This window comes from Calonectris borealis, chromosome 3 (genome assembly GCF_964195595.1).
Source record: "Calonectris borealis chromosome 3, bCalBor7.hap1.2, whole genome shotgun sequence".
In the NCBI taxonomy this organism is placed as follows: Eukaryota; Metazoa; Chordata; class Aves; order Procellariiformes; family Procellariidae; genus Calonectris; species Calonectris borealis.
In genome coordinates this window covers 64,823,603-64,849,405 of record NC_134314.1, presented here as the reverse complement: position 1 = coordinate 64,849,405, position 25,803 = coordinate 64,823,603, and the positions used below count along the sequence as shown (strand labels likewise).

The 25,803-nt window shown below is 36.3% G+C and overlaps 1 protein-coding gene across 17 annotated transcripts in view; it reads left to right on the top strand.

Moving 5' to 3' along the window:
* AHI1 (Abelson helper integration site 1) overlaps positions 1–25,803 on the top strand; it is a 100,027-nt gene that overhangs the window by 30,524 nt on the left and 43,700 nt on the right. For 15 of the 17 annotated variants that reach the window (XR_012672994.1, XR_012672996.1, XR_012672995.1 and 12 more), the window contains 4 exons: positions 2,851–2,981; positions 4,284–4,424; positions 6,455–6,657; positions 20,946–21,063. Coding sequence is in view for 14 of the 17 variants with exons in the window: in XM_075145883.1 (XP_075001984.1) it covers positions 2,851–2,981; positions 4,284–4,424; positions 6,455–6,657; positions 20,946–21,063 (593 nt within the window). In the remaining 3 variants the exon portion in view is untranslated. Of the gene's footprint in view, positions 1–2,850; positions 2,982–4,283; positions 4,425–6,454; positions 6,658–7,530; positions 13,167–20,945; positions 21,064–21,510; positions 21,558–25,803 lie in introns of those variants that run through there. The other 2 variants (XM_075145890.1, XM_075145892.1) reach the window with 2 other exon arrangements.

Sequence of the window (25,803 nt, the reverse complement as noted above, 5' to 3'; positions counted from 1 at the left end):
TTGGGTAAGTCTTTTAGAATAGAATACCCCAAAATTACTAGATTACTCGGGAGCTTAAGGTGGCATGAAGGAGAAGACACTAGTCCATTAGAGATTGAATTCACTTTTAAAAATGCGATCTGGGCGTGAAAATAAGTTTGAAATTATAACATTTATTTGTGCATTAGTTTCTCATTGTTAAGACTCTGGGAAGAGTATTTTGATGATAAAATGGAATGAAGATTGTCATCATAAACACTGAAATATGCAGTGATGTACCCATTATGGTATATTAAGCAGGCAGTGAGATATTTTTAACTTAGTTTTTGATTATTTTCTCATTTTTAATAATAGACTATTTAATAATAGACTACAATAAAAAACAACAGGATCACAGAATCACTTGAGTCCTTGAGGTTGGAGAGTGTACAGTCCAACCCCAATAATCAAAGCATGAAAGCACGTTACTCAGGGCTTTGTCCAGTTGGGTTTTGAGTATCTCGAAGGATAGAGAGTCTACAGCTTCTGTGAGCAACATGTTCTAGTGTTCATTCACCCTCAAAGTAAAAGAAGTTTTTTCTTAATTTTAAATGGAATTTCGTATATTTCAATGTGTGTCCATTCCTTCTTGTCCTTTCACTGGGTGAAACTGAGAAGAGTCTTACTCCTGTCAGTTACACACATTGATAAGATGCACCTGAACTTTCTCTTCTGGAAAGTCAGGTTAGAGAGATGAATGCTCTTTCTAAATGATTAATCCTTAATTTCATGTGTTTCCTTTCTCACCTCACCACGTAGAAAATCAAAGGATCCTGGTGTTCTACATGAAATTACCCGGGGGAAATACCTCTTTATGGTCTCATGGCACGAGAAACTACGTTCTTTTAGAACATACTTCTGTACATATATATACACTCTCTCAGAAAATCTCACTCTTAAATAATATATTGGGTTGGATGTTTGAACTAGCTGAAGACTTTCCAGTCTTATAGTGCACTCTTCATCTTTTACTGTAAATGATAAATTATAATGACCATGCTAGAAGGCTAAACTATCCACTCAATCGAAGCATGATGTCAGTAGATTAACAGAGAGAACCTGTAGTTTTTGAAGCAGATAGTGTTCTTCTATCACTATCATTCCTAAAAAGTGCAGAGAGTTTTAGTTTGAGAGGGGAAAAATGAACATGCATATTAATCTTTAAGAAAGGGTTAATGTGGTGTGCAATTTCACAATTATTAAGCCAGTTTATCTGTAGGACACACCATCTCCTGCTATCTCCCACACCTTTGGCCATGTATTCCTAGGATTTCCTTTTTATCAGCTCTAGAGATCTTTTGATGCAGGGTAAGTCAGATCAGTGAACTGATCCGACTAAAAATCAGCTTACAAATATAAATGATTAATTCTCATTTTAATCAACTATCTGATCTAACTCATCTGATAGCTGCCCAAACACTAGAGAAGAAATGAGGGAGAGCCTGGGAAAATAAGGGTGGAGAGGACAGCAGCAGGACTGCTGCTTTAACCGCAGCCCACAGTTACATTGGCTTAAGTCTATCAATAAACCACAGGGTCAGATACCCAGCAGTGATAATTTTACATGTCAACATTAACTGTTCATTCCCTGCATGAGAAAAGAGGGGGTGGAGGTCACAGATCAACACAATTCACTTCCATTGACAGCTAGTTGTTCTTAACTTTCCTCTTTCAACTTGCTTTTTTGATCTTTTTGGATAATGCTGTTGTCCTGTCACTCAGGTATGTGATCAAGGATTTGGTTTTGGTTCAGATCTCTCCTTAGGGTTTCATATGCAGGTTAGTTTTACATCTTGCAGAGCTCTTCTACATGACATCTCAGAGATACTATCTTTCTTATTCACACAGCTAAAACTCTTATTTGGGTTAATATGGTCTTGCACTGTGATCATTAAAGCATCCTTTTCTCTTACTTGCCAAATAGAATTATATCTAAGGTATATTTATTCAGAATATTGTTAAAAATAATTTTCCTGTCATATTAACTGCATTGCACTGCTCCCAGCATACCTCCATTGTTTCTGCAGTAACACATCTTAAAAATTTCTGTCTACTGTCCTTGAGGGCTGTCGTGGTCTATTGCCATTCTTCTTGCCTCGAATTCTGCATCATAGTATTACTGCTGTATTAGTCTCCATTTTGAACTTCCATATCTCTTTCCAAGCTGTACCTCATGTTTGAGATAGCCTCTTACAAGCTGGCTTATGCTTCTTTAATTTTTTTGGCAGATTTTCTCTACAAACTGTTTGACAGTAGTTCATTAGTGGGTCATTGTTACTATGCTGACCAATAGTGTTTCACTGAAAAAAGATTAGGATACCTATGTAGCACAATAATATTAAAAATATTAATGTTAATAGTAAATCAACATTGATGTCTGAAATTTGTTGATTCTACTGCTGGTTTTCTAACCAAGGAGACATTAGTCTAAAGAGCTAAAGAGAGCTGCTGGATAAATTTAAGCACTGGGATGCTTAATGGAAACTTTTTTGGCAGAGCTTGGAGTAATAGTGCCCTATTTTTCCCCATTTTTTGCAAAGCCCCCGGGATCAAGAAAATGCAAATTACTACATCTATATCCATTCTCTAGATCTAAGTATTTCCATTTTCTACTGAAAGACAAGGATGTACACTTTCATCTATAATTTCAGGTGCATTATGAAAGCTAGGGAGAAGAAGGGGTAAACACTGTACTCTGTAAAACGTGGGTGCTTGCATATCTATTTGGGTGTATTGATTTTTCTGAGGAATAGAGAGGGGGACTGACATAAAAAATTAGATTGTCTATTCTGAAAGTATCTGCTACATTTGCAAACTATTCTTTATCTTTAGCTTGGCTACAAAGAAATACACAGGTGCCACAAATTACAGAGAAAAGATTCACAGCACCTTAACACCATGTGGTACGTTCCTATTTTCTGGAAGTGAAGATGGAAAGGCTTACGTTTGGAATCCAGAAACAGGTAACTAATTATTTTATGGTTTTAAACCAGGTTGTCAAGACTGAGGGGGAAAGGGTTTTGTAAGCTTTATTGAAACACTTTTGATATGGAATAAAACTTCAGTAAGATGTTCTTAAATCCTGAAGCCTTAGGTCCACCTTTTAAATAGCTATTATTAATCTCTAAGATTTAATTCTCTAGAGGAAAGTAATAGGCAGAGGTAGCATTTGTAATATCCAGCAGGAATGGAGCTCCTTAAGCTCAGCTTTTTGTGTAGGGCAATTCTTCACATGTGGATGAGGGTCTTAAAACAGTGCCCAAAAATGTTTTAAGTCAAATCAGTCTTTCTGTTGCATTTTTTTGATTTGGGAATTAGGCTTTTGTTGAGAACCACTTCATCTGTTTCCCAAGGGTGACTGGAGACACTGAATATTTTTGGCATGTGGGATATAAGGTTCCTTCGTGAATTATTTCCCAAACTGAGTAGTTTCAAAATAGCTACCAAAATCTTTCTGGAAAAGTGGTAAGCAAATGTAAGATAAAGAGTTTGTCATCTTTGTGGTAGAGTGAGGTAAAAGGGACGAAAATAACAGTAGAAGGTAGCAGAATACACTTTTTGGTTTTGATGACATTATGTTCTGTCTCCAATTGTGATGTAAATAATTTTTAAAAAGGAAGAAGTAAATATTTTAAAACTAGCAGCTAACCAACAGTTCTGTTTTGAATTTCTTTTCACGTTTCCAACTATATTAGCTTACATCTATGCCACTACATAATTTGTCCAAAAACTTTAAAAAAGAGTAAATGGAGGGAGAAATTTTGTTAGTAGTATGTTTTCACCGGGCTTTGACTCTTGCTTACACACTGTACTTGCCTTCATAATGCCATCAGCTGAAGAGCTAATTTTATTTATTTTTTTAATAATTTTGTGCTCAACTTTCACTCCTATTGTCAGTATTATATAATTTAAATCCACAACTAAGATAGCTATCTCTGGCAAAATGCAAGCACATATACTGTGGAACGCTGCCTTTCCAGAACTTGCTTATCAGAGCAAGAGAACTCAGCTAACCTGGTGCATCCTCTGGGGTTTCCTGCAGCTATTGCAACAGCACTAACTTTTCCGACTTACTGAATAACTTAAAAGCATGCAGTGTTTTTTTGTCTTATGCCAAATATTACTTTTCAATAAGGAAATGGACTGAAGAATATTTATTTACAGTGGCAATCACTGCACTGTAGTAATACAAGCTTTAACTAACCGTTATTTTGCTATATCAAATATGTTTCCATGGTATTAATAAACGTATTTCACTTCTGTAGGAGATCAGGTGGCCATATATTCTGAACTTTCATTCACATCTCCACTTCGTGATGTTGCCTTTCATCCACATGAACACATGGTGTCATTTTGTGCCTTTGGTCAAAACCAGCCAATACTTGTATACATTTATGATTATAAAGGTACAGTACAAATTTTCTTGATACACACTGGTAAATATTTTATTTTTAGAAGTGATTTACTAGTATTTGTACTTCTTCTGAAGGAAAAAGAAGATAGTCATTTGATGATAATACATATCTTTATCCTGGGAGATATCAAAACCCAACTGGACATGACGCTGAACAACATTCTCTAGGTGACCCTGCTTTGAGCAGGGGCTTTGGCCTAGCCAATCACCAGAAGCCCCTTGCACCCTCAAGTTTAAATGTGTTATTTTATGTCATCCTGTGTGATTCTTACAGCACTTTATCATATATAGGCAGCGTCATATAAATATTTAAAAGCCCCTTTTCAGTATCAAGGTGGATTATGGAGCTAGAAAATACTATTGTTCTGAAAATTAATGAATAGCTTAATAGAAATCTCATTATTTTGTGCTGGCTATGTTACAAAATAATGTTAAGGAGCTGTTAAGGAGAAATAAATTAATATGAGAGAGTATAGATTTTTTTAATAAACAGGTGTTAAGTCAGTGGTGTGATTATATGAGAGATACACTTATTCCCCATGTTATATTAAAGAGAAGATAGTGATAAATGCTAGCTTTGAATTTTTGATATACAAAATAAAATTCAGACTGTCTCTTGCAGGCTTTTCTGATGTGTTTTTGTGGTTAGCTTTAGCAGTGTCATTGTTTCAATCAAGGACATAATTTCAGATGTCATGTTGCATCTAGACAGTAGATAATGTTAATACAAATTATGCAACAAATTTTACATATTTGCAACAGTTTTTTGTTTGAATTATATTTGCAGTGAACATAGATTTATAAAGCTAATCCTGTCTTTATACATTTGCTTTTTAAATAAAAGGTACTAACAAGATTACTCACATCAACTCTCACAGTTTAGGTTATTTGTCTGTTGAACTGGTTGACTTTTACAGGAAAATAAATTGGAATGACTTTACAGTCAATACTTAGTGCTAAACTTCAACCCAGTAAGAGACCTGCATTCTAGAGAGCAATGGAAAATTTTTCGGATGAAGGATTTCTTTAAAAATTTTTTCACTATTCAGCAGACAGTGAGTCTTTAAAAAGCTAATAGGGTAGTTTAATATATATATGTGTGTGTATATATTTAGAGATCACACAGATATCACACTGATAGTTATTTGTATCATCTGACTGCTTAACTAAGTCACTTGTGACAGTAAGGTTTTGCATAGGTTGTGGTCTTTTCTACATTGTCTGTTACTAACTTTTTGTTCCTTTTTTGGTTTCAGAAGATAGTCTTACTGTCAGTGGTGAAAGAGTTAATCATATAGTAATACTAATTTTAGTCACTGACACAGTTTTTAAGACTCCAACAGTATGTGTTTTACATACACCAACAGTTTTATGAATATCCTGGACAAAACTTTCATGAAGAATTCTTTTAACCTTTGTTGGCTTGAGACCACAGTACAAAAAATTGCAAGAGGCAAGCAATTTGTTTAAATGACAGTAAGCACAACTTTCATCAAAAGTATCCCGTTCTAGAGCAGGCTATCTCCTAAAAATGCTTCCTGTGCCTGTATATATGTCTAGCAACTTCTGAAATTTTACTCAAGTATAATAAACTCACTTGAACTAGGCTGGAAAAAATGTGAAATGTACCTAGTAAAATAGCTGACTTGAACTCAGTGCAAACTATATAACTTCCTTGCCTTTGAAAACATTCTTTTCTACCCCGCCCCTCCCCCCCCAATATTTCTGCATGGAGAACACTATTGTCTATAAGGAATACAAAAGTATCAGTTCTGTGTGAGAGGTTACTGAACACAGATAACATAAGGGAGACATTGTGATCAGGAAGAGTTGGGGGAAATGGCGTAGTATGGGGAAAATTTCATGTCGTTTTCAGGTTTTCCCTATAGCACTATTAGTACAGATTCTGATGGTGTTTCACTGAAGACATGGTTGACAAAATGGCAGTGATCTTTCAATTATTTTTTTTCCCATGGCAATGTAAGCCTTCACCTGACACATTAATATTGGTTATGTCTACAGTTGCACGACAGGAAGCTGAACTTGTAAAAGATCTCAGTTCATCACATACCACAGCTGCACCAAGAGGGCCACAGTTCTTTAGCAGTTTTTCTGAAATTCCTATACAAAAAAGTTCAGTGATGTCTCCAGCAGATCAGTTTGTCAGTGTTGCAAGAGCATCAATGAGAATGCAGAAGGTGAAACAAAAACTTGATTCTGTTATGGTAAGTCAAATTTAATTAATTTCCAGAAGTATATAGTCTTCTCAGCCAAAGTTCATATTCCGGGACTGGTATATGTAACAAAACATATATATGTAGTCTTGGGATCTGTTCTTCAGAAATGAATACATTTCTCGATAATATTAATGCACCTGTAAGTAGTTCTTTAGAAGAGATTAATCACATAAAACTAAGTTCTTTTTGTTTATCAAGTATTGATGACAAGGGATGTTTTCTGTCAGTGCCCGTTGCCATTCATATGATTTTCTCCACAGATCATTGTCGTGGTTTAATCTGGCAGGCAGCCAAATACCACGCAGCCGCTCACTCACTCCCCCTGCCCCCCCAGTGGGATGGGGAGAGAATCGGAAGGGTAAGAGTGAGAAAAAGTCGTGGGTTGAGATAAAGACAGTTTAATAGAACAGAAAAGGGAAAATAATAATGATAATAAATAATGATAGAATATACAAAATGAGTGATGCACAATGCAAATGCTCACCACCCGCGCTGACCGATAACTAAGTAGCGATCGGTACTTCCTGGATCACGCCTACCATTCATATCCTGGGCATGACGTCACATGGTATGGAATACCCCATTAGCCAACTGGGCTGGCTGTCCTGATTATGTTCCCTCCCACCTTGGGTACCTAGCTCAGTCAGTAGGCACGGGAGCTGTCCTTGGACTCGGAGGGCATTTAGCAACAACTGAAAACATCAGTGTGTTATCAACATTCTCCTCATACTAAATCCAAAACACAGCGCTAGGAAGAAATCTAACCCTATCCCAGCCGAAACCAGGACAATCATTATGGCTGAGCTTTAGAAAATTATCTCTTTTTTTTTCTTCTTTTTCTTTTTTTCTATTCACCTTTAGAATTGTATGTGGCATAAATGGCAGGGGTTTCATAGCAGGGGGGCTGCAGGGCTGACCTGTGTGGGAGGAGATCATGAACTGCCCTGTGCTGGGCACAGCCATTTCCAGCCAGTTCTGTGAAGGACAATACAGACCCACTGCACAACTGAAATTGGAACCAAACAGAAGAGCATATGGCACCTCTGTGAAAACATATTTAAGCAAGGTCGGTAGCTGCTAGGGACAGGAGACACCAGAGCAAAGGAAAGCATGTCAGGAGGCCCAAGTGGAAATACAGGAGGAGGGATGTGAGGAGCCACAAAAAAAGACACAGGAGGAGGCACAAAAATGATGCAGGAGACACAAAATGATGCACAAATGGAGATACAGGGGGAGATAATGGAGTAGGCATGAAGGGAAAGACAGGAGGAGATGTGTGAGGACACACAAAAGAAAACACAGGAGGAGGTACACCTCTGAAGGGACTGCACCCATGGAGGAATCCACACTGGGCAGGTACGATCCCCGAGGGGATTTTGGCCGGTGGAGGACCCACAGTTGAAAGCAGTTGAAAGGCGTAAGAAACAAGAGAGGCAAAAAGAGCAAGTCACTATGCACTAACCCTGCTCTCCTGTACCAACCATCGCCTTACCAAAGGGACTGAGTGTAACATAATGGCAAAAGCAAGGAGACTGGGGACTAGGAAGGAGGGGAGAGAGGTGTTTGAAGTGGAGACAAACAAAAAGGGAGGAAAAGTGTTTTCTTTGGCTGTTTGTTTGACTATTTGTCTTGTTTCTCAAAACCCGAATCAGCAATTAAAGCTTTTGTAATTGGCAATAAATTTAGTTAAGTGAAATTCCCCAACTTGAGACAATTTTGCATGTGACAAGAATGCAGAATATTCCTGAGTAGCTCTGTGCAGTTGTAATTACTGTTCACAATGACATGAACTCCATTTGGGTTTGTGCTACTTATTTTTCATTTTTAAGTACTTCTGAGCGCATGTAGTTTTTTGGGGTTTTTTTTAATGTAGTTTTAGGCTTTGTCTGCATTAATAAGTAGTAAAGCACAAAAGAAGCAGATGAGTAGGTGACAGGAGTTGTTGCTGAGGATGCTGTAGCTACTCTCATCATGCTTTAGGGGTTTTGCTTTGGATTAGATCTAGTCAGGTTCCCTGGCCTGGACATCCCCATTAGGCCGGTGCTTTGAAACTATCCAAAAGAAAGCTATCTCACAGTCCTTTGCCTTCTGGACTGTGAGTTCTCAGTGGACTCCTTTATGAAATACCACACTGTAGCTTGCATGCATAATGGTAGCATGTGGCTGCTGCCTCCACAATTAGGTGTGGCCTCACATAAGGAAGCAAGCCTTGTTTCAGTTTTCTGTTTATTTTGTTCCTGCTCATCTACAACCTGGTGCCTTCAGGTTGTTTAACAGTCAGAGAGAGGCACAATATGGAGAGAATGGAGCATGTAACCTTGTGTCTGGGAAGACATTCCAGAAGAAATTATTTTTACTCTTCTGGATGTCTTGTCATCTGAGGAAGACGACAGGGATAATGAATTTCTGGGAGTCTTTATCATTGCAACTGTTTAGTCCCTGATTAGCCAGGGATTCTGGGCTGTGGGAGGCAAACCTGGTTTAGCAGAACCATGTAGTGGTTCCATGGAACCGTGTAGCTAGGTGGAATAGATATGCCTACAACTGTGTTAGAGAGAATAACTTTCAGCTACTGGAGTTTTGTAACCCTACATTCCCGTTACTCAATGACCAGTTTGGGGTGACTAAATCCACTGTGACCAGAGTCATGATCAAGGTTTTGGACAGCATCCTGCAAACCCTCTACTCATGGACTGTATGTATGGGAGATGTCAGAAAGGTCATCGGTCTTCTCACTGTGTGGGTTTCCAAACAGTACAGGATGGCAGTTGAGTCCACATCCAGTCTGATGTTTGTCACAGAGCAGTGATGATTATAAAAACTGAGAGTGCTTCTTTGCAGGGCTTTATGAACCACTGCGATATTGGGAGAAGATTTCCTTTCATTGAAAGGACTCTTGATACTCATCTTTTCAGCAATCCAACATGAGAGTCAGGGGACAGCGATACCTCCTTTCCAAGCAGGGATAGGATCATTTCTTGCATGTGGGTGCGGTATTGCCTGCCTGCATTATCAGAGATTCTGGACAGCCCCAGAGTGTAATATATCAACATTAAAACTTAAAATTTCTACTAATTTGTAATTGGGAATTACCGTTTTGGATGCGTATGTATTTACATGTGTGCAACTCCCTTTTTCATGTGAAAAATGATGCATGTATATAAGTGCAGGCTTTGCTGGAAGGCTTGTTAGAATGCGTACTCACATAAATGCTTTGCTAAAGTGTTTGTCAAAGTAAGCCTCATAGAAGTTGCCACTCAGCTGCCTATGTGAGAATGTGCTAATATGTCTGGGTACAGACAAGTGAAAACAGAAAAAGGAGTCTTTAGTAAGCCACACGTAGGGTGGCAGGCTGCCATGTGATAGGGTTGGAATATGAAGATGCAAATGAAAATGCAGGTGTTACCTTGTATGTATTTGTCTGATGGGAAAAATAAAAGGGAACTGGAAACTGTGTAGGCTTTTTACTGGTCTTTTGGTCATGTTTGCATGCCAGTGCCTTGTCACAGACATGTAGGGATTACAGTGTTGGGACAAGCATGTTGGCAGCATACCTTGTAGACAGTAAACCTGGCCTGGGGTCACGCCTGGGGTCATGACTTACGAGACAGAGGTGCTGGACCTCCGAAGAGCAGATCTGCCAACACAGGGGTCTCTGGGTTCAATGTGTGTGAACTTAACAGCAGTAATTAACGGATATAAAATTAACTTGTAAGTGCAAAGTTTGGAGGTCTGCAATTTAGATATATGATTTGAAAATGTAATGTGAATACATGAAAATTTGGTTTAAGCTATATAGAAATAGAGAATATTCTGACCCTGTATGAGCTTGGGTTTTTTGTGTTGTGACCAGTGCATCCTTTCCAGGTCCCTTTAGAACCAATGTTTTTTTCTTTTTTTTTTTTCTTCTTTGCTACCTAAACAGGAATCTTAATGAATGATAGAGGAAGTTTCTTTTCTTCTCCTCTGCAACATTACCATTCTTGTTAGCCCAGAAAATGCATAATTAGAACCAAGAGTTAAATACTGGGCTAAAGCTCTAGTAATTCACAAAAGCTAGGACATTTTGTTACAAAAGATAAATATTAATTTCTCTATGAAACCAGAATGCAGAATTGGCTTCTTTACCACATAGAGAAATTACAGTATAGTGAATCTTGGCAGCAATTATTATTTATCTCCACCTCAAGGAACTAATGCTAATGTATGTTTCTATTCACAGAAGTTTTTGATAGGAAAACACTTAACCCATCTCTAGTCATTGGAAGAACTCATAAGTGCTTTTCATTCAGTGTTACTATTTATGTATTTAAAATTTCACTTCCATCTAGCAATCAAAATACCTGTTTATAACTTGCATAACAAGGGGGTGATATATATTATGTAGACATGGGGAGAAGGGCTTCTTTTAAAAGGTATTATATCCTAGCTCTGAAATTGTGTGAATTTTTTTTTTTGGATGTCAAAACTTTCATGCTATAACTTAAAGGAGAAAAAAACCTTTGTAGTGCTCAAGAACAGCATCTGTAGTACTAGTCCTGGAATCAATTATATGTTGGCTGCCTCGTCTTTTAATATGTGAATGCTTCTAAATTAATTAAAAGTATGTTTGGCTTTTCCAGTCTTTACTTCGTGATGTATTTCTGAAAAATGTTATTAAAAGGTTGTCAAAGTGATTACCAAAATTCTGATACTCAGAGGGTTTTAAGTGCCATATTAGACAAGTAGAATGTGAAAATATTCTTTCCTATATACAGAACTACTTATAACTGTTTGAATTTTTTTTGTCCTTTGAGTGAATTTATTACTATGCCAGAATTCATTAAGGGAGTAGGTACTGTGAGAGAATCCAGCAGGTTATACCTTGGATTGCCTCAAATGTACTGAACTTTCATCATTAAGCTGTATGACTATGAAGTATGGTCGTATATGATGCTTTGGTATAGTATACATGAAATACTATACTATGTAGTCCTTCCAGATGGTCTCCTTTTAGAATTAAGTTGAGATGCAAATATGTCTTGTTGTCTGAAAACAGAAAGGAATTTAAAGCCACTGCTTTTCAGAAAAACCATGCAGCCTTTTTAGTGAACACATAAACATGATACTGATACTATCTAAGCCATCAAGTGGAAGACGCTGGAAACTTGTCCTTTTGTCTGCACCAAAGACCTAGAGGCAGAGCTGGATGCCAGAGTGGAGTGTATTTTTTATGATACTGTTGTCAGTCTTGTAAGAATCTGTCCTCCAGGTCATCTTGTGTTTGGTAGATTCTGAAATACAATGCTTGGCTTCTGGGTTGTAGTGCAGATCGGGAAGAGAAGAGTTCTGTAGTAACTTACTACACCTTCTACCTGAAGATGGAAAACCAGGGGGTTGTAATACATTAAGTGCTGAGGACTCTTGTTAAAACATTGCCAATTCTGTGAATGTTTTTGGCCAAGTACAAGGCGATGCCACAATGTCTCTGCAGGCTGAAATAGCTTTTTTCACTTGATCATGCCTGCAGTACAAAATTTTTATCTACAAACTGTCAGAGGAGGTATTGATATTCTGTTATCTATCATATGTATAAGAATTTTGCAGTATTTTTAAAGCCTCTTTTTCACTGAGTAAGTTCATAGAATTTCTTAAGTTTCTCCTAAGTTTTTCCCAAAGAAAACTTGCAAATGAATAGAAAGCCAATTTTTTTATACTGTGTATACCGTTGTTGGAAAAAAGAAAAAGGACAAAAAATCACTTAATTTTATTTCTTATTAAAAACAAAACTGTAGCTGAATAGTTTTTAAGAAACCATAAGTGATATCCATTCCAAACTGAATATGAGGAGGATGCTTGTGTGTTTCTACTTAGGAAATCCAAGATGAGCCCATATATTCAACGCTATAATTAGTTCTGGACACCCCTTCTGAAAAACAATACAGTAAAATGAGAAGAAGTTCAAACAAGAGTAATACAAATGCCAAGAGCTATTGAAGAGCTTGCATGTAATGAGATTAAATTGACTAGAGCTCCTCAGATTGTGCAGGTGGAGATGAGTGAGAGGAAAGTTGTGACAGAAATACATGAAATCATGAACAGTATTGGAAAAAAAAATTGTTTCTCGCATCTGAAGTGGGGACGTGCACTGAAGTTACATACACAGAGTGTTGTGAAGGTCAGAAGCGTACATGGATTCACGGAGATTTTGGGCAAATTCGTAAAGGAGAGATTCAGCAAAAGCTATTGGCCCGATGAACTGGTGTTACTGCCAGCTGATGCTCAAGAAGTTTATAAACTGTTGAGCGATGAAAGTGGAAGGGCCCGTAGGAGAAAGAAAACCTATGCACCTTATCCGCTACAGTTTACTGTTGAAAAACATGAGGATGGATCTTTGATCTAACACAGCATAATTATTCTTATGGTATGGAGTGTATATACAATATATATAGAAGTTATACTGACAAGTGTGTGGCATTATCATATTATTTATGAGTGGGTTGTGTGGTAATTCTCTGTAAGATTTACTAATGTTCTTTTCATTACATCAGATTAGTAAGTAATTTTAAAAATCCATTAAAGTTCAGTTGAATTTTAAAATGTTTATTAAGGTTACTTTTCTTCCAGTTTTGCTTTCATAGCAATTTCAAGTCAGATCCATATGGCCCCCTGCATGATAGGTTTGGGTTTTAGTTTATTAGTTATCGTATTAGTGGAGAACACGATCCTGTAACATAGGCAATCATTTTTCTGATGACCTGTGCAATAATTCCACTGGAGTGAGGGCTTTTAAATTAAATAGGTGCTTTTGAATAGTGCTGTATACTTTTTCCTATTCCTCTTCCAATATTCCTCTTTGGAATGCTAGGAGATGTTTTTCTTACTCTAGGAAATTCTGTTGCAATTATTACTTTAAAGATAGCTACTTCCAGCTGCAGACTTAAAAGGATGTGTTTTATAAGCCATGGTGGAACCAGTTTTGGATCTGAAATCCTATAACCCTGTGCATTTCATTTACTGGATACAAAATTTTCTTATAAACCTTTTTTCCATTTGTCAAGCAGACACTGTTGAATCACTGTGATTGCATAAAGTGATTGTATATATGAAATGGCTGAAGTATTACTAGAAGCTTTATATAGGTAAAATACTTAATAGTATATGAAAGTTTTGCCAGAATTTTGCTTTGTATATCTTTAAGAAATAAGAAATAGTTTGTTATAAAGTAAGGTTTTGGAAATTGTAATGAATTTTCCTTGTCAATTCATTAAATTTGCCAGTTTTAATTATGTTGCCTGTGTTAGAAAAAGTTGAACAAATAGCTTTTTTTTTTTTCTGCAGTTTGTTGGGTTTTTTTTCCCCTCTGTGAAAATCTTACAAAGCAGGTCAGATCCTTAAGATCTGTAATATTTTCCTACGTTAGAATATTCTTTGCTTAATAAGAAATTTTTTCTAGGCATTCCTTATTTTTAGCAAACATCAGATGAATTTTAAAACAACACATCAAAATAGATGTAAAAGAAAGGAAACTATTGTCTGTATTTTGTAGATGAAGGAACTTTCACAGATGTGACATGAGTAGTTTCACAAATTCTATCCTCATACTGATCTGTATGGATTTACCGCGATGAGTTACTCTGCAGTAATTGGTAGTCTTCCCACACTTACCCAGTGAATAAAAGAAAATAAGTAAAATATCTTGCTTTTAGTATTAAGTAAAGGTCATTGTCTGGGTAGTTACCTTAGAAATAGGTAAAGCATTATAAGTATGCCTTCCAACTTCACAGCAATGCAGCCTGAGCCTCCTCCGGAGTAAGATCTGGTACCAGAACTCTGAAATTCTCCACTAGTGTGGTAGCTAACACAGAGCATAAAGAGACTGAAAGGGCTCTTTATGCTAAGACTGTACTTTCAAATGTCTGGTCATGGGAATATTTACTGAATTCCCTGAATATGTAATTTAGTTACATTAAGGACTTTCTCCTCTCTCCAAGCTTCTATTTAGCGTTAGCAATAGATGTAAGGAATTTCTATTTCAAACTATTTCTCTACTATTTCTTTATACTTTTAATTATAAAAGTTAATGAGGAATTGTGCGCATCTTTTGTTGGATACAGATTCCTATTATCGCAGAGTCATTACAAATTTTACTGTGAATACGGAATTTAAATCTGCATGCTCTCAGCCTTTTACTTGAGTAAACTAAGTGACCTGTATGAATCTAGTTAGAGTATCAGGGCAATAATACTTACACAGCACTGGTCTTTCATCTGTGCTGTAAGCACAGGATATCTGTCTTTAATTCTTGCTTAATATTTGCTGACGTTACTATTTGTATAGAGGTCTAAAGTAGCAATAATAAGCTAATAATCAGCTATGACCTTTTTCAGCATTATGTTTCTCTCAGTGGCTTGTGTTGTATATAAAAGGTATATCAGACTCGAGAAATGAATTGCATTCATTTTTTAGCATAAGAATATATCCATCATAATAATTTTATTAGAAGGTAAAGTAAGATGGTGTTAAGCATTTTAATATGTGTGGATTTTACCTATCAGTCCTTTAATTTTATTTCCAGTTTTACTATCTTAGTTTTCGTGTCATAAACGTTTGTACAGTGTTAAGGAAAAGTTACTCACTTTGTTTTCTCCCTGCTGAACAAAGTAAACAGGGACATCTGAGTATTACTATGTTTATTCAAATCATATTTTAGAGCAGAGAAAGCTAGATTCACTCATGCTGGTAAAAGACAGCAAATTATACCTCCTTGTGCCAGCTGGCTTATTGTCGCTAAGGTATGGAGAAAGCAGCTTTTATTAAGAACTTTTTGTGAAAGAAAATACCATAAATGTGCACTGAGTCAATTAATTTAATAATATTGTTGACATTATTGGGGCTGTGATAGTTTCTTGCAACATGTCGGGTGCAGAAAGGAATATTGATCATGGCTCAAATACTGAGATACTGTAAATTGAGAGATAAAGAAGGATATACAAGACTAAACCTCTAAGAGTTTTTTTAGTAAAGTTTCATAGATTCCTTTTATTTTTTGTTAGCTGAGGAAAGCAATTTAGTTTTCATTCAAATAAAAGATACAGAAAATAACCTTATATCTTTGCATCTAAAAGTGCTGCTTATTCTGGAGAAATCTGGTCAGGTCTTTTTTTTACCTTTCTCTCTTTATGGTTACATTACAGTTAATCTCTGAAATAAGCAAATACGGGCTTTTCAGCATAAGAAATTAGATTACACTTTTTGTTTAAGTGCATAATTTTAAAAACAATTTAGTGAAGCGCAAGCCTGGTTATACTTTTTTTTAGAATAATAGGAATGATGATGAAATTTTCACTGAAATGTATCTTTTTCTTAACATCTCTGTGAAAAAAACAAACACACACTCCTCCTCCCCCCCCCCCCCCGCCCAATTAAAAAATCTACCAAAAAAGGATTTTATATATGATGAGAAAAGCCTAGAGTCTAACCAAATACTTGGGGAGAGATGGAGGGGGGAAGAGGTTACAAATGTTTGAGTGGGTACATGATTACCTGAAACTCTATACTGTGTTTAGAGTCATGTCCTAATCTTTTACCAGCAGGTACAGAGGAATAGATTTCTATATGTATTTGACAAACTGTGAGTCAGAAGAATTTCTGGTGTCCATTTTCCTTAGTAGGAAGAGAAATAAAATCATAGGACAAGTATCTTTGGGTGTGTTTTGTATGCGACACAGGTTACATCCATTTTTCATTTACATTAAAAAAAAAAAAAGTAATTTTTAAAATGTAACAGCTGAAGTTGTCATGAATTTTTTTTTTTTCCTGGTCATATGTTCTTTGATAGCAAGAATCATAACCAGCCTTGGCTCTTATTAAGCAAGACAAGTCTACTTTTTACTGTTATTGGTGATGACATTGGCCAATACTGCTAAAATGTATATATGCAGGCATGTTCTTAAGCTGAAATGCCAGTTTTATCCAAACCAGGAAAGGTCATACTCTCTGTGCTTAATGGCTGAGTGAGTCTACACAGCCTATGTATAACTGAGCCTGTATTTAACTATTTTGTGTCTTGTACAAAGAATTTGGTTTTCCTTGTGACTAAAAGAAAGAAGCTTACTACTTCAAATGTTTATAGTAATCTTAATTTTTTCTTAACGATGTTTTTTTTTTTAATTAAAAAAAGAAAAAAAGAAAGGTTTTCTGGTAAGCCTGTAATTGAAATGCCGGAACTCTCTGGCAGAACTAAGGAATTGGATATATATAATTACTGTGTGATGAGACATATCATCTGTAGACAATGGCCATATCTGAACTGTAGGATCAAGCATATTCTAGCTTCAATTTTCATATGTATGCCCTGGTCACTTCTGGGCTTCTATGGGGAAAAACAATGGAGCACCCAAGTTACAAGGGAACTGTATTGCCATCTAGACGAGTTCCTGATCTGGATAATCAGAGTAAGAGGACTGTAGGGAGCATCAGGGGAACACACTTGCTTCAGACAAGCAAAGTATGTATGTTTCGGTTTTGCCTATGTGTAATGGGATGATATCTTATTTTAGCTATCTTTGATTTTCCCATTTAGTCTAGAAGTTACTTAAGAGCAGAATAGATTAGTCTCTAAGTGATTGCAGTACACCTACTGCAATAGAATACCAGTCTTCATGGGAGTCCTCCTAACACTACTGTCATAGAAATTATTGCATTTTTACGTAGATGTAAACTTGATTCAAACTCACGTTGCAAATTTAAAAGCTGTAGTACTGTACTCCTACTTTAAGCATTATTGCCTATGTATTTTCTTCTAGCATTGAGAAGAATAGCAGAATTGTGTTTTGGTTTTATTTCAAATTCAATTGTCAACTTTTAAATTCTTCAGAATCGTGGTTTAATAATGTTTTTAAACTGTCTTTAAAAACAGTGTCCTAGAGGCCTAAAGTTTCAAAAGGGAAGCCTAGAACTAAAAGAATAAGAGGTAGTGTAGAGCTGGCCAACTTGATTTGACTTGCAAGTATATGTGGAAATGTCGATTATATTGGTTGCAAAGATCATAAAATTGCATTCTCAGGAAAAAAGAGGAATTTTTATCGTCAGCTTGTCAAGTCTTGCATTTTTCTGTTTTTTGTTTCATGCAATTTACCTTTAAGTTTCACTGAAAATGTGTATTTGCATAATTTGCATAGAGCTGTCCTAACAAAAAAGAAAATGCACATCAGCTTTGTTTAAACCTGGCAAAAATTATGTAGATATCTTTTTTTCATTACAAAAACTACATGAATGTTATAACTCTTGGTTTTACTCAATTCAGAATAGTAGTAAACTGTGTCTTTGATAAAGCTGTGGTTAGTGCATGAAGCAAGCAGAGCCTGTTGTGAAAAATTAGATTGATGGTTGGCTATCTTAGCCAACTCTGCTCATTGTTGTAAAGGTATTTAGCAATGCCTTCCCACAGCATGCATTTCAAAAAATATGATTGCTTCACTCTGCTTTGTAGGTAGTCTATGTCTGTCTGTTGTAGGAGAATGAATTTTTCTTCATAGGACAGAACCTGTGAACAGTTCTGCTGAATCATTAGTCCTCACTTATTAGCTGAGTGGTTCCTGCTTCTGTTACAATGTTGTGGGTTTTTCTCCTTTTTGAGCCTTTTAGAGATTTAAATAATACTTAAGAGCTAGTGGCAGAAAGGTCATAAAAACTCTGATTTGGATGGGCAGTCTTTTATAGCTCACCAGCGCTGAGCTTTACTGCCATTAAGGGGAGGAATGATTCACTCCTGTACTACTGCTTTAATTTAAATCTTTATTTTGAATATCTCTTTCATAAAAATGTCTTTTATCTTGTTTTTAAGGACTTGGAGAGGAAGGAAGAGTTGTAAGATAGAACTTATTTTGCATTTTAGAAAGGCCAATTTTCTTAAATCTTCAGGAGCGTACATTCAATCTTCTAATGTATGTGTCGATTGCATTTGATTTCAAAGCATGCTATTTGGCATGTATAATGAGAGTATTTGGGTAATACAGCAGGAAAATAAAGAGAAGGGAATTAAATGCTGCACAGGGATAATTTACATACAGAGTTCCATATCTTTTCTATAATTCATTCAAGCACAACAATCAAGGCAAGTTTCTCCTGATATTTTTTTTTCCCTCCAGGATGAAGCAGGAAAGTGTCTGTTAAGTGCTAGTTTTGAATAGTTTGCTGTGCTGTGTTTAATTTGATTTCCAAAGGCTGCTATATTCAACCTGTCTTCATTCCCTGGTACTGTCTGAAACCAACCTTTTGATAGTAAATTTGAAAGAGAATTCCAAAAAGGTTTCATGAGAGTACTTGACTGGAAAACATCCATTTGTATTGCTGATGGTGTAGTGTGCACTCAGCAAGAAATTCATGCAGGGAGGAGATCTTCTCATTTGTCTTACTGCAGAAGGGCTCTCACTAGAGCTAACAGTCGATAAAAGAAGATGAAACACTGGGAAGCTGAGCTCAATGCATTTGCAGAACAGATTATTTTTCTGTATTTGAGTAAACACATAAGCTAATGGCTTTACACCATATTTGTGTATATTAATGAAACTTAGTCACTTGCATATGTAAATATAAGAAAAGCAGTTTGATTTTGTTGTTGTTCAGAAAAACAGGCCTCTCCATTCTGCTTGCATTTCACAACTGTTATTTACTAACAATCTGTTGAAGTTGTACACTGCAGTAAAATCTAGCTGCTTTAATGCTGCTTTTTTTTTTTTTTAATCATGTTCAATGGTTGATCTGATTTTCTGTCTTGCTTTTCTTTCTGGTCAGTTTTGGAGTATAGTTATTACGATTGCGCACAGTTGCTGAGAGAGTACTTGACTAGTAAAAGACAGTTTTTATTATAAACTTCTTTCAGTAGAATTAAATCCATACTGCTATACAAAAACCAGATACATTAAGGTGAAGGTCTAGTGTAGTAATACAGAGGAGATGATAGCAGATATCCTCTATGGCCCAGTCAAGTTACTCAACACATGTTTTCAGTGCTATGTTACCTGCATCCCAGTACACCTGCCAATGCCTAAATATTCTGCATTATTGAAACCTGTTGAGTTGTTCAATACGTATTAAATGACAAAAACAGTTATATAAATTATATCACTTCTGGAAATAAGCCTCTGATTCACTTTGTTTTAGCTGTCTCCTTTCTTTCCAAAGAATTTAAAAGCCAGTAGATTGAAAATTTGCAAAATGTCATTGTTCTGTTTTGGCTCACAACTAAAGTTTAAGGGTCTGATCTAGAGTTTATTGAGGCCAAAGGAAGTGCTCCACTGAGTGGGGGCTTTTAGTTGGATTAAGTGACCATATGCATTTATTCTAGATGGTGGAATAGGCTTGACTTTTGAAAGGGTCAAGAATTATGTTGGTTTATGTAAATAACTCTCAAAAATTTTAGCATATGAATCCATTTTGTTTGAGGAAAATTACAAATATTTCATTTAAGGCCTATTTTCCCTCCCCTTCGGCTGTATTATCAAGGCAGCCAGTGAAAATATGTTTAACAAACAGTAAATTCTCAGTTGGATCATGTAAAACCCTAAGATTGTCATAATATATTTTTTACATAGGCTCTAGGGGATAATACGTCAAGAGTACAGTTTGGGAAAGGTTTTTGCTCTGTGATAGCTGCATGTATATCAAGAAACTCCATAGCAAATCAAATTTTAAATACATTATCTTTGTCGCTATGAAAATTAGGATTGCAGATATTTTTTGTGTAGCTTACATAAAGGAAGTGTCTTGTGTTTTGGTCTAAGTATGCTTTATTGATTTGCAGAAATCAGTTTTGTGTTAGGACTGGTTTAAGATTTTTTTTTTCCCCTCTCTCATTCTAATATTGAGTAATCTCTTCATAAATGTAGTGTAGTTGGAGTACTCAAAATGAGAAATTATTTTACTTTTATCGGTTTATAACCATATATAAATGTAATTTTATTTTTATACATGAAGATGCAATGAGATGCCAGTTCAAACAGTTCTGTTCCATTGTTTGCACTGCTTGAGAGTTTGTGTCCATATGTAAATGTGCAATTCAATTTATAGCTGTGTCAATAATTTTTCCAAGTCTATGTCTCCAAGTACTCTAAAAAAAAATAAGAAACCCCACCATCCATTGAAATTGTTATTTATCATTGACTTGAGTCTTAATTTTTTTCCTGGAATTTAATAGTTATTTACAGTGAGCAAATATTTCTCTTCTAGCTGTTGCATCAGTAGGTAACCCAGGAAATTACACTTCACTTTCTGATTTGTCTTTCCTGTTACAGGCGAGCTCAAATCTCTTGCTTCCTGCACCATCATTGCTGTCACCACACTCCAAGCTAAGACTACCAGGCACTCTGAGCACTCCACTGAATCCTCTGAATTCTTCCACTACTAAAAGTGGTACGATTTTTTTCTTTATTTCTTCACTCTCTGTAGGGAATGAATAGTAACATGAGGATTTTTTTTCTGCCTTTATAAATTTTGCTGTGCAGCTCTTTCAGGGAGTGTCCTGGTTGTTATACGTGATATTGTTTATAAAGTGCAGTGTGATACAGTCCAATACTGATATATGTTCCCTTGTAATGCTTTTTTTCTTTAAGCTGTACACTTATTTGTTAAGGCTGTAAGTTCCTAGAACAGTATGAGATTGCCAGCTTTTGTTAATTTAATAGTTTGATAATATTTTAAACTTACTGAAGTATCTTAAACACAGACACTGAAAAACAACAAAATAATATTTTTAAAAGCATATGTTTCAATATAAGAAAACAGTAATAAGAAAAGCAGTTTACTGTAGAATTATAGTGCTTGGTAGTCTATTTGCAGTTATGTTTAATCTATTTTTAGGGGTTTGTTTTTAAAGACATTTTGTATTCAAAGATTTTGAGAAAAAGGTAAGCAATGGAATTATGCATTTTTGTGATACTTTGCTAATAATATATCTGTTGCATTGCTAATCATAATATTTAATAATAAAATTGACTATTTCATGCCTTTTTGTCTTTTTTGGGCACCTATAAAATAAGACAGAAAATTGGAACCATAGTTTTGAAGTGGTTTTGTTTGTATCCTTGAGAAGAGTAAAAAGAAGTCCTGGGGGAGGGTGGAATATATAATGAACTAAAAACAGGTAACAGAGATTTAAAATGTAAATAGTAAAGATAGGAATAGTCTCTATAATTATATAGAATTATCTCCTAAAGGCAATTTTCTTTGCAAATCAAGTTATGATTACTTTTTCTGAGCAGCGGGGGGAAAGAGTCCTTAGCGTGGTCTAAAAGATTGACCACTAGTCTCAGAGTTGCTCTTAGTCACTAATTCCCAATGCAAATGGCCATACGCCAGTTAATTTTTGTATTTCCATTTTTCTATCTTAACAAAAGAGCTTAGAGCCATAATAACATTCATCTATTGCACAGCAGATGCTTATTGTTTCCAGAGTTTGTAAATCTTACAGAAACAGTAGAATATACATGCTCTTACATATTATGAATGTTTAAAATAAGTGGACTAACCCTTTAAAGAACATTAACATATACTTTAAGTTGTTTTAAATGGCTATACCTAATATTGCTCAAACCAGTGCATTTTATTGTCTTGAATTTTACTATATGCAGAAGCACAGATAAATGTGTTGATGGAGACTTCTTAAATAGCATGAACATAGATACATGTTACAGCTGTTCATATGGGCTCCCAATGTAGTTGTTTCCAAAACTGACTAATACTTCAAGATGATCCTTGGGTACACGGTATTATTTATGCAAGGGAAGTATAGTAAAAAAGAGGTACATTTTAATGGTCTTTCAACAGTCAATGAAAGCAATGAGAAAATGAAGATTTTTAGGGGAAAAAGACCATAAAAATGCTAGTAGACCACAACTGAAATATATTTTTCTGTAAGAAAATCTTCTAAAATCCTAAATTACTTCTCTGTCATTTTGGAGGCCTCAAATAGAGTTATTTTCAGTGAAACATATGAGAAAGATTTACTCATGTATTTCATCTTTCCCCATTGGTTATAAAGTGTGAAGGTAGGTGCTCATGTTCATAGCTCCTAACTGCCAGTTTAATTTTACTTTTGAATAATAGAAAACCTGTACTTAAACAGATTTATTCATTTATGGATTGTGCTGGAAGCACAAAACCTTTTTTTTCTGAGTTGATTTCATATACACAATGTATATGCTTTTTTGTACATATGTTATTGGGATGTTGCATCGTTAACAACTGCCTGCAATACAGAGATCCTTAATTTTTGTTCAGCAGATGGTTATGTATTCCTGAGGGTTATGCTGGCAGTTATTCAGTCTTCTCATTCTCACACTTTCCTGTCACCTTTCGCTGTGTATTTAGTGCTTCTTAAAGCAAAATGCAGAGTTTGCATTACAGTGAAGTCCCTACAGGCAGCATGTGTAAAGCTGTTAGCAATCTTTTTAACCATGTAACTGGTGTACGTGCATGCTGTATTAACTTGATAAGGTTGTAGATGATGTCTTGTGATATGGACAGTGTAGTAGCCTGGATACATGCCACACTTCCTTCTTTTAACAAAACAATTTAATTATCTACATCTTGCGTTAGGTAGAAACAGTGGAAAAATGGGGTATCCACCTTTATGATTTATGGGCAGTAGCAGTGATACTGCAGATCTTTCCTGACTTTTAAATCTTTTTGTATCCAGATATATTTGCAGAAATAGCTGGAAGTGATTTCGTAATACTTGAAATAAAAGTAATATTCACTACTATGCCTTTTAAACATGCTTGTTCATTTTAACAGATGGGTTCTGTATACTCTCAAACATATAGTATGTTTTGGCTTTTCTTCAAGTGCATACTTTCACATGTATGTAGGCTTTCATGAAGCCCCAGTCCATGTTCTGCTATTTACCTTCCTCACTTCCCTCAAGATCAGTTATCTCGCGGTGGCTGAGACAGGACTGCCTTTGTCTCCAACCAGTTCTGCCTTATTCATTATTAGTATGCCCCCTTAGTCAGCCTGTCCAGAATCTGCATCAAAAACTTGTTTCCAGTGCATTCCAGAAGTCTGAATTACTTGTAGCCTGTAATATCTGTCTCTCGAGCAGATACTGAGGTGGTTAAAAACCTCCATGAGAGTCAGGGCCTGTGATTGTGAGACTTCTTGCTCTGTTTAAAGAAGGCTTTATCCACTTCTTCTCGATTAGGCAGTCTGTAGCACGTGCCCCCCACAATGTCCATATTTTTGGCCTCTCTTCCAATTCTGACCCATTCGCTCTTGACAAACCTGTCACCTGCTCTGTAGCTCTCTGCATTTGAGCCTCCCCTCCCTTCCCTACAGCACTCTCCATTCTTGTCTTCCCTATCGGTCCTTCCTAAAGAACCTGTGTCCACAGGCTCTTGCAACACTCCAGTCAAACAGTAAGAAACATAAATTTATAAATATTTTATGTGAAGGAAAAATTCATGAAACACTGAAAATATAGTTCAATGCCATTTATCATTCTAATATAGCCCCTTCCCCCAGCAACACTATTTTGTAAAAGCAAACTGGAGTTACTTGGAAAGCGCTTGGGTTCGTGCATCCTTGAATATTTCATAATGTGATAGCAAAGATGCCTCTTCTTATTTCAGTCTTCCCTCTGTTCTATAATGTTTTAGAGACTTACGTTGAGCACTCCTTTCTGATTATTTAGTTAATTTTAAAAAAAAGGTGAACTGTTATCTTTATGAAGTGACTCCATATAGAGTGAAGCAATCTGCTAGTGATTGGTTTTCTGCATGCTCAGCTGCTGTAACTTCTAATTGTAAGTGAATATATTTCCATATCAGATCCTTCCTTGTCTCCTTAAAGAGTTTGTTCAGTTATGTTGGTTTTTTTTTATCCCTGATCTTGAGTTTTACATGTAATGCTTAGATATCCTAACTTACTTTGTTCCAAATTAAATAATTTGTTGTGTAATCATCAAATAGAGAGCTTCCGCACCTTTCTCAAGCACAGAATGTTCTTTATATGAGATGAGTAAAGACAAGATCACAGTATCGTCGTGGTGGGAAGGCACCTCTGGAGACCATGTAGCCCAACCCTCCTGCTCAAAGCAGGTTCATCTAGAGCAGGGTGCTCAGGACCATGTCCAGTTGGGTTTTGAATATCTCTAAGGATGGAGACTCCATAACATCTCTGGACAAACCTATTACAATGTTTGACCACTCTCACAGTAAAGGGTTTTTTTCATAGAATCATTAAGGTTGGAAAAGACCTCTAAGAGTCCAACCGTCAACCCAACACCACCATGCCTACTAAACTATGTCCCTAAGCACCATATCTACGTCTTTTAAATACATGTCTTTTAAATACTTTTAAATACTATACTACTTTTAAAATGGTGACTCAACCGCTTCCCTGGGCAGCCTGTTCCAACGCTTGACCACTCTTGCAGTAAAGAAATTTTTCCTAATGTCCAATCTAGACCTCCCTTGGCACAACTTGAGGCCATTTCCTCTCATCCTGTGGCCTGTTACTTGGGAGATCAACACCCACCTCGCTACAACCTCCTTTCAGGTAGTTGTAGAGCGCGATGAGGTCTCCCCTCAGCCTCCTCTTCTCCAGACTAAAGAGTCCCAGTTCCCTCAGCCGCTCCTCAGACCCTTCACCAGCTTCGTTGGACACGCTCTTCTTATGTTTAAATGGTATTTTGTGTATTTCAGTCTGCATTGGTGCATGGGATTATTCCTCCCCGAATGCAGGACTTTGCATTTCCCTTTGTTGAACTTCACGAGGTTCTTGTCAGCCTGTTTCTGCAGCCTGTCAAGGTCCCTCTGAATGGCAGCACATCCCTCTGGTGTATCAGCCACTCCTCCCAGTTTTTTATCATCTGCAAACTTGCTGAGGGTGCACTCAGTCCCGTCATCCAGGTAGATGTTAAACAGTGTGGGCCCCAGTATTGACCCCACTAGTGACTGGTCTCCAGTTAGATTTCATGTGAGTGGTTACAAACGTCTCATCCCTGCAGCTCAGCCAATTTTCGGTCTGCTGCGCTGTCTGCTTGCAGAGTCCATACTTCATCAGTTTGTCTATGAGAATGTTATGGGAGACAGTGTTGAAAGTCTTGCTAAATTCGAGGTTAACAACATCTACTGCTTTCCCATCAATGCTATA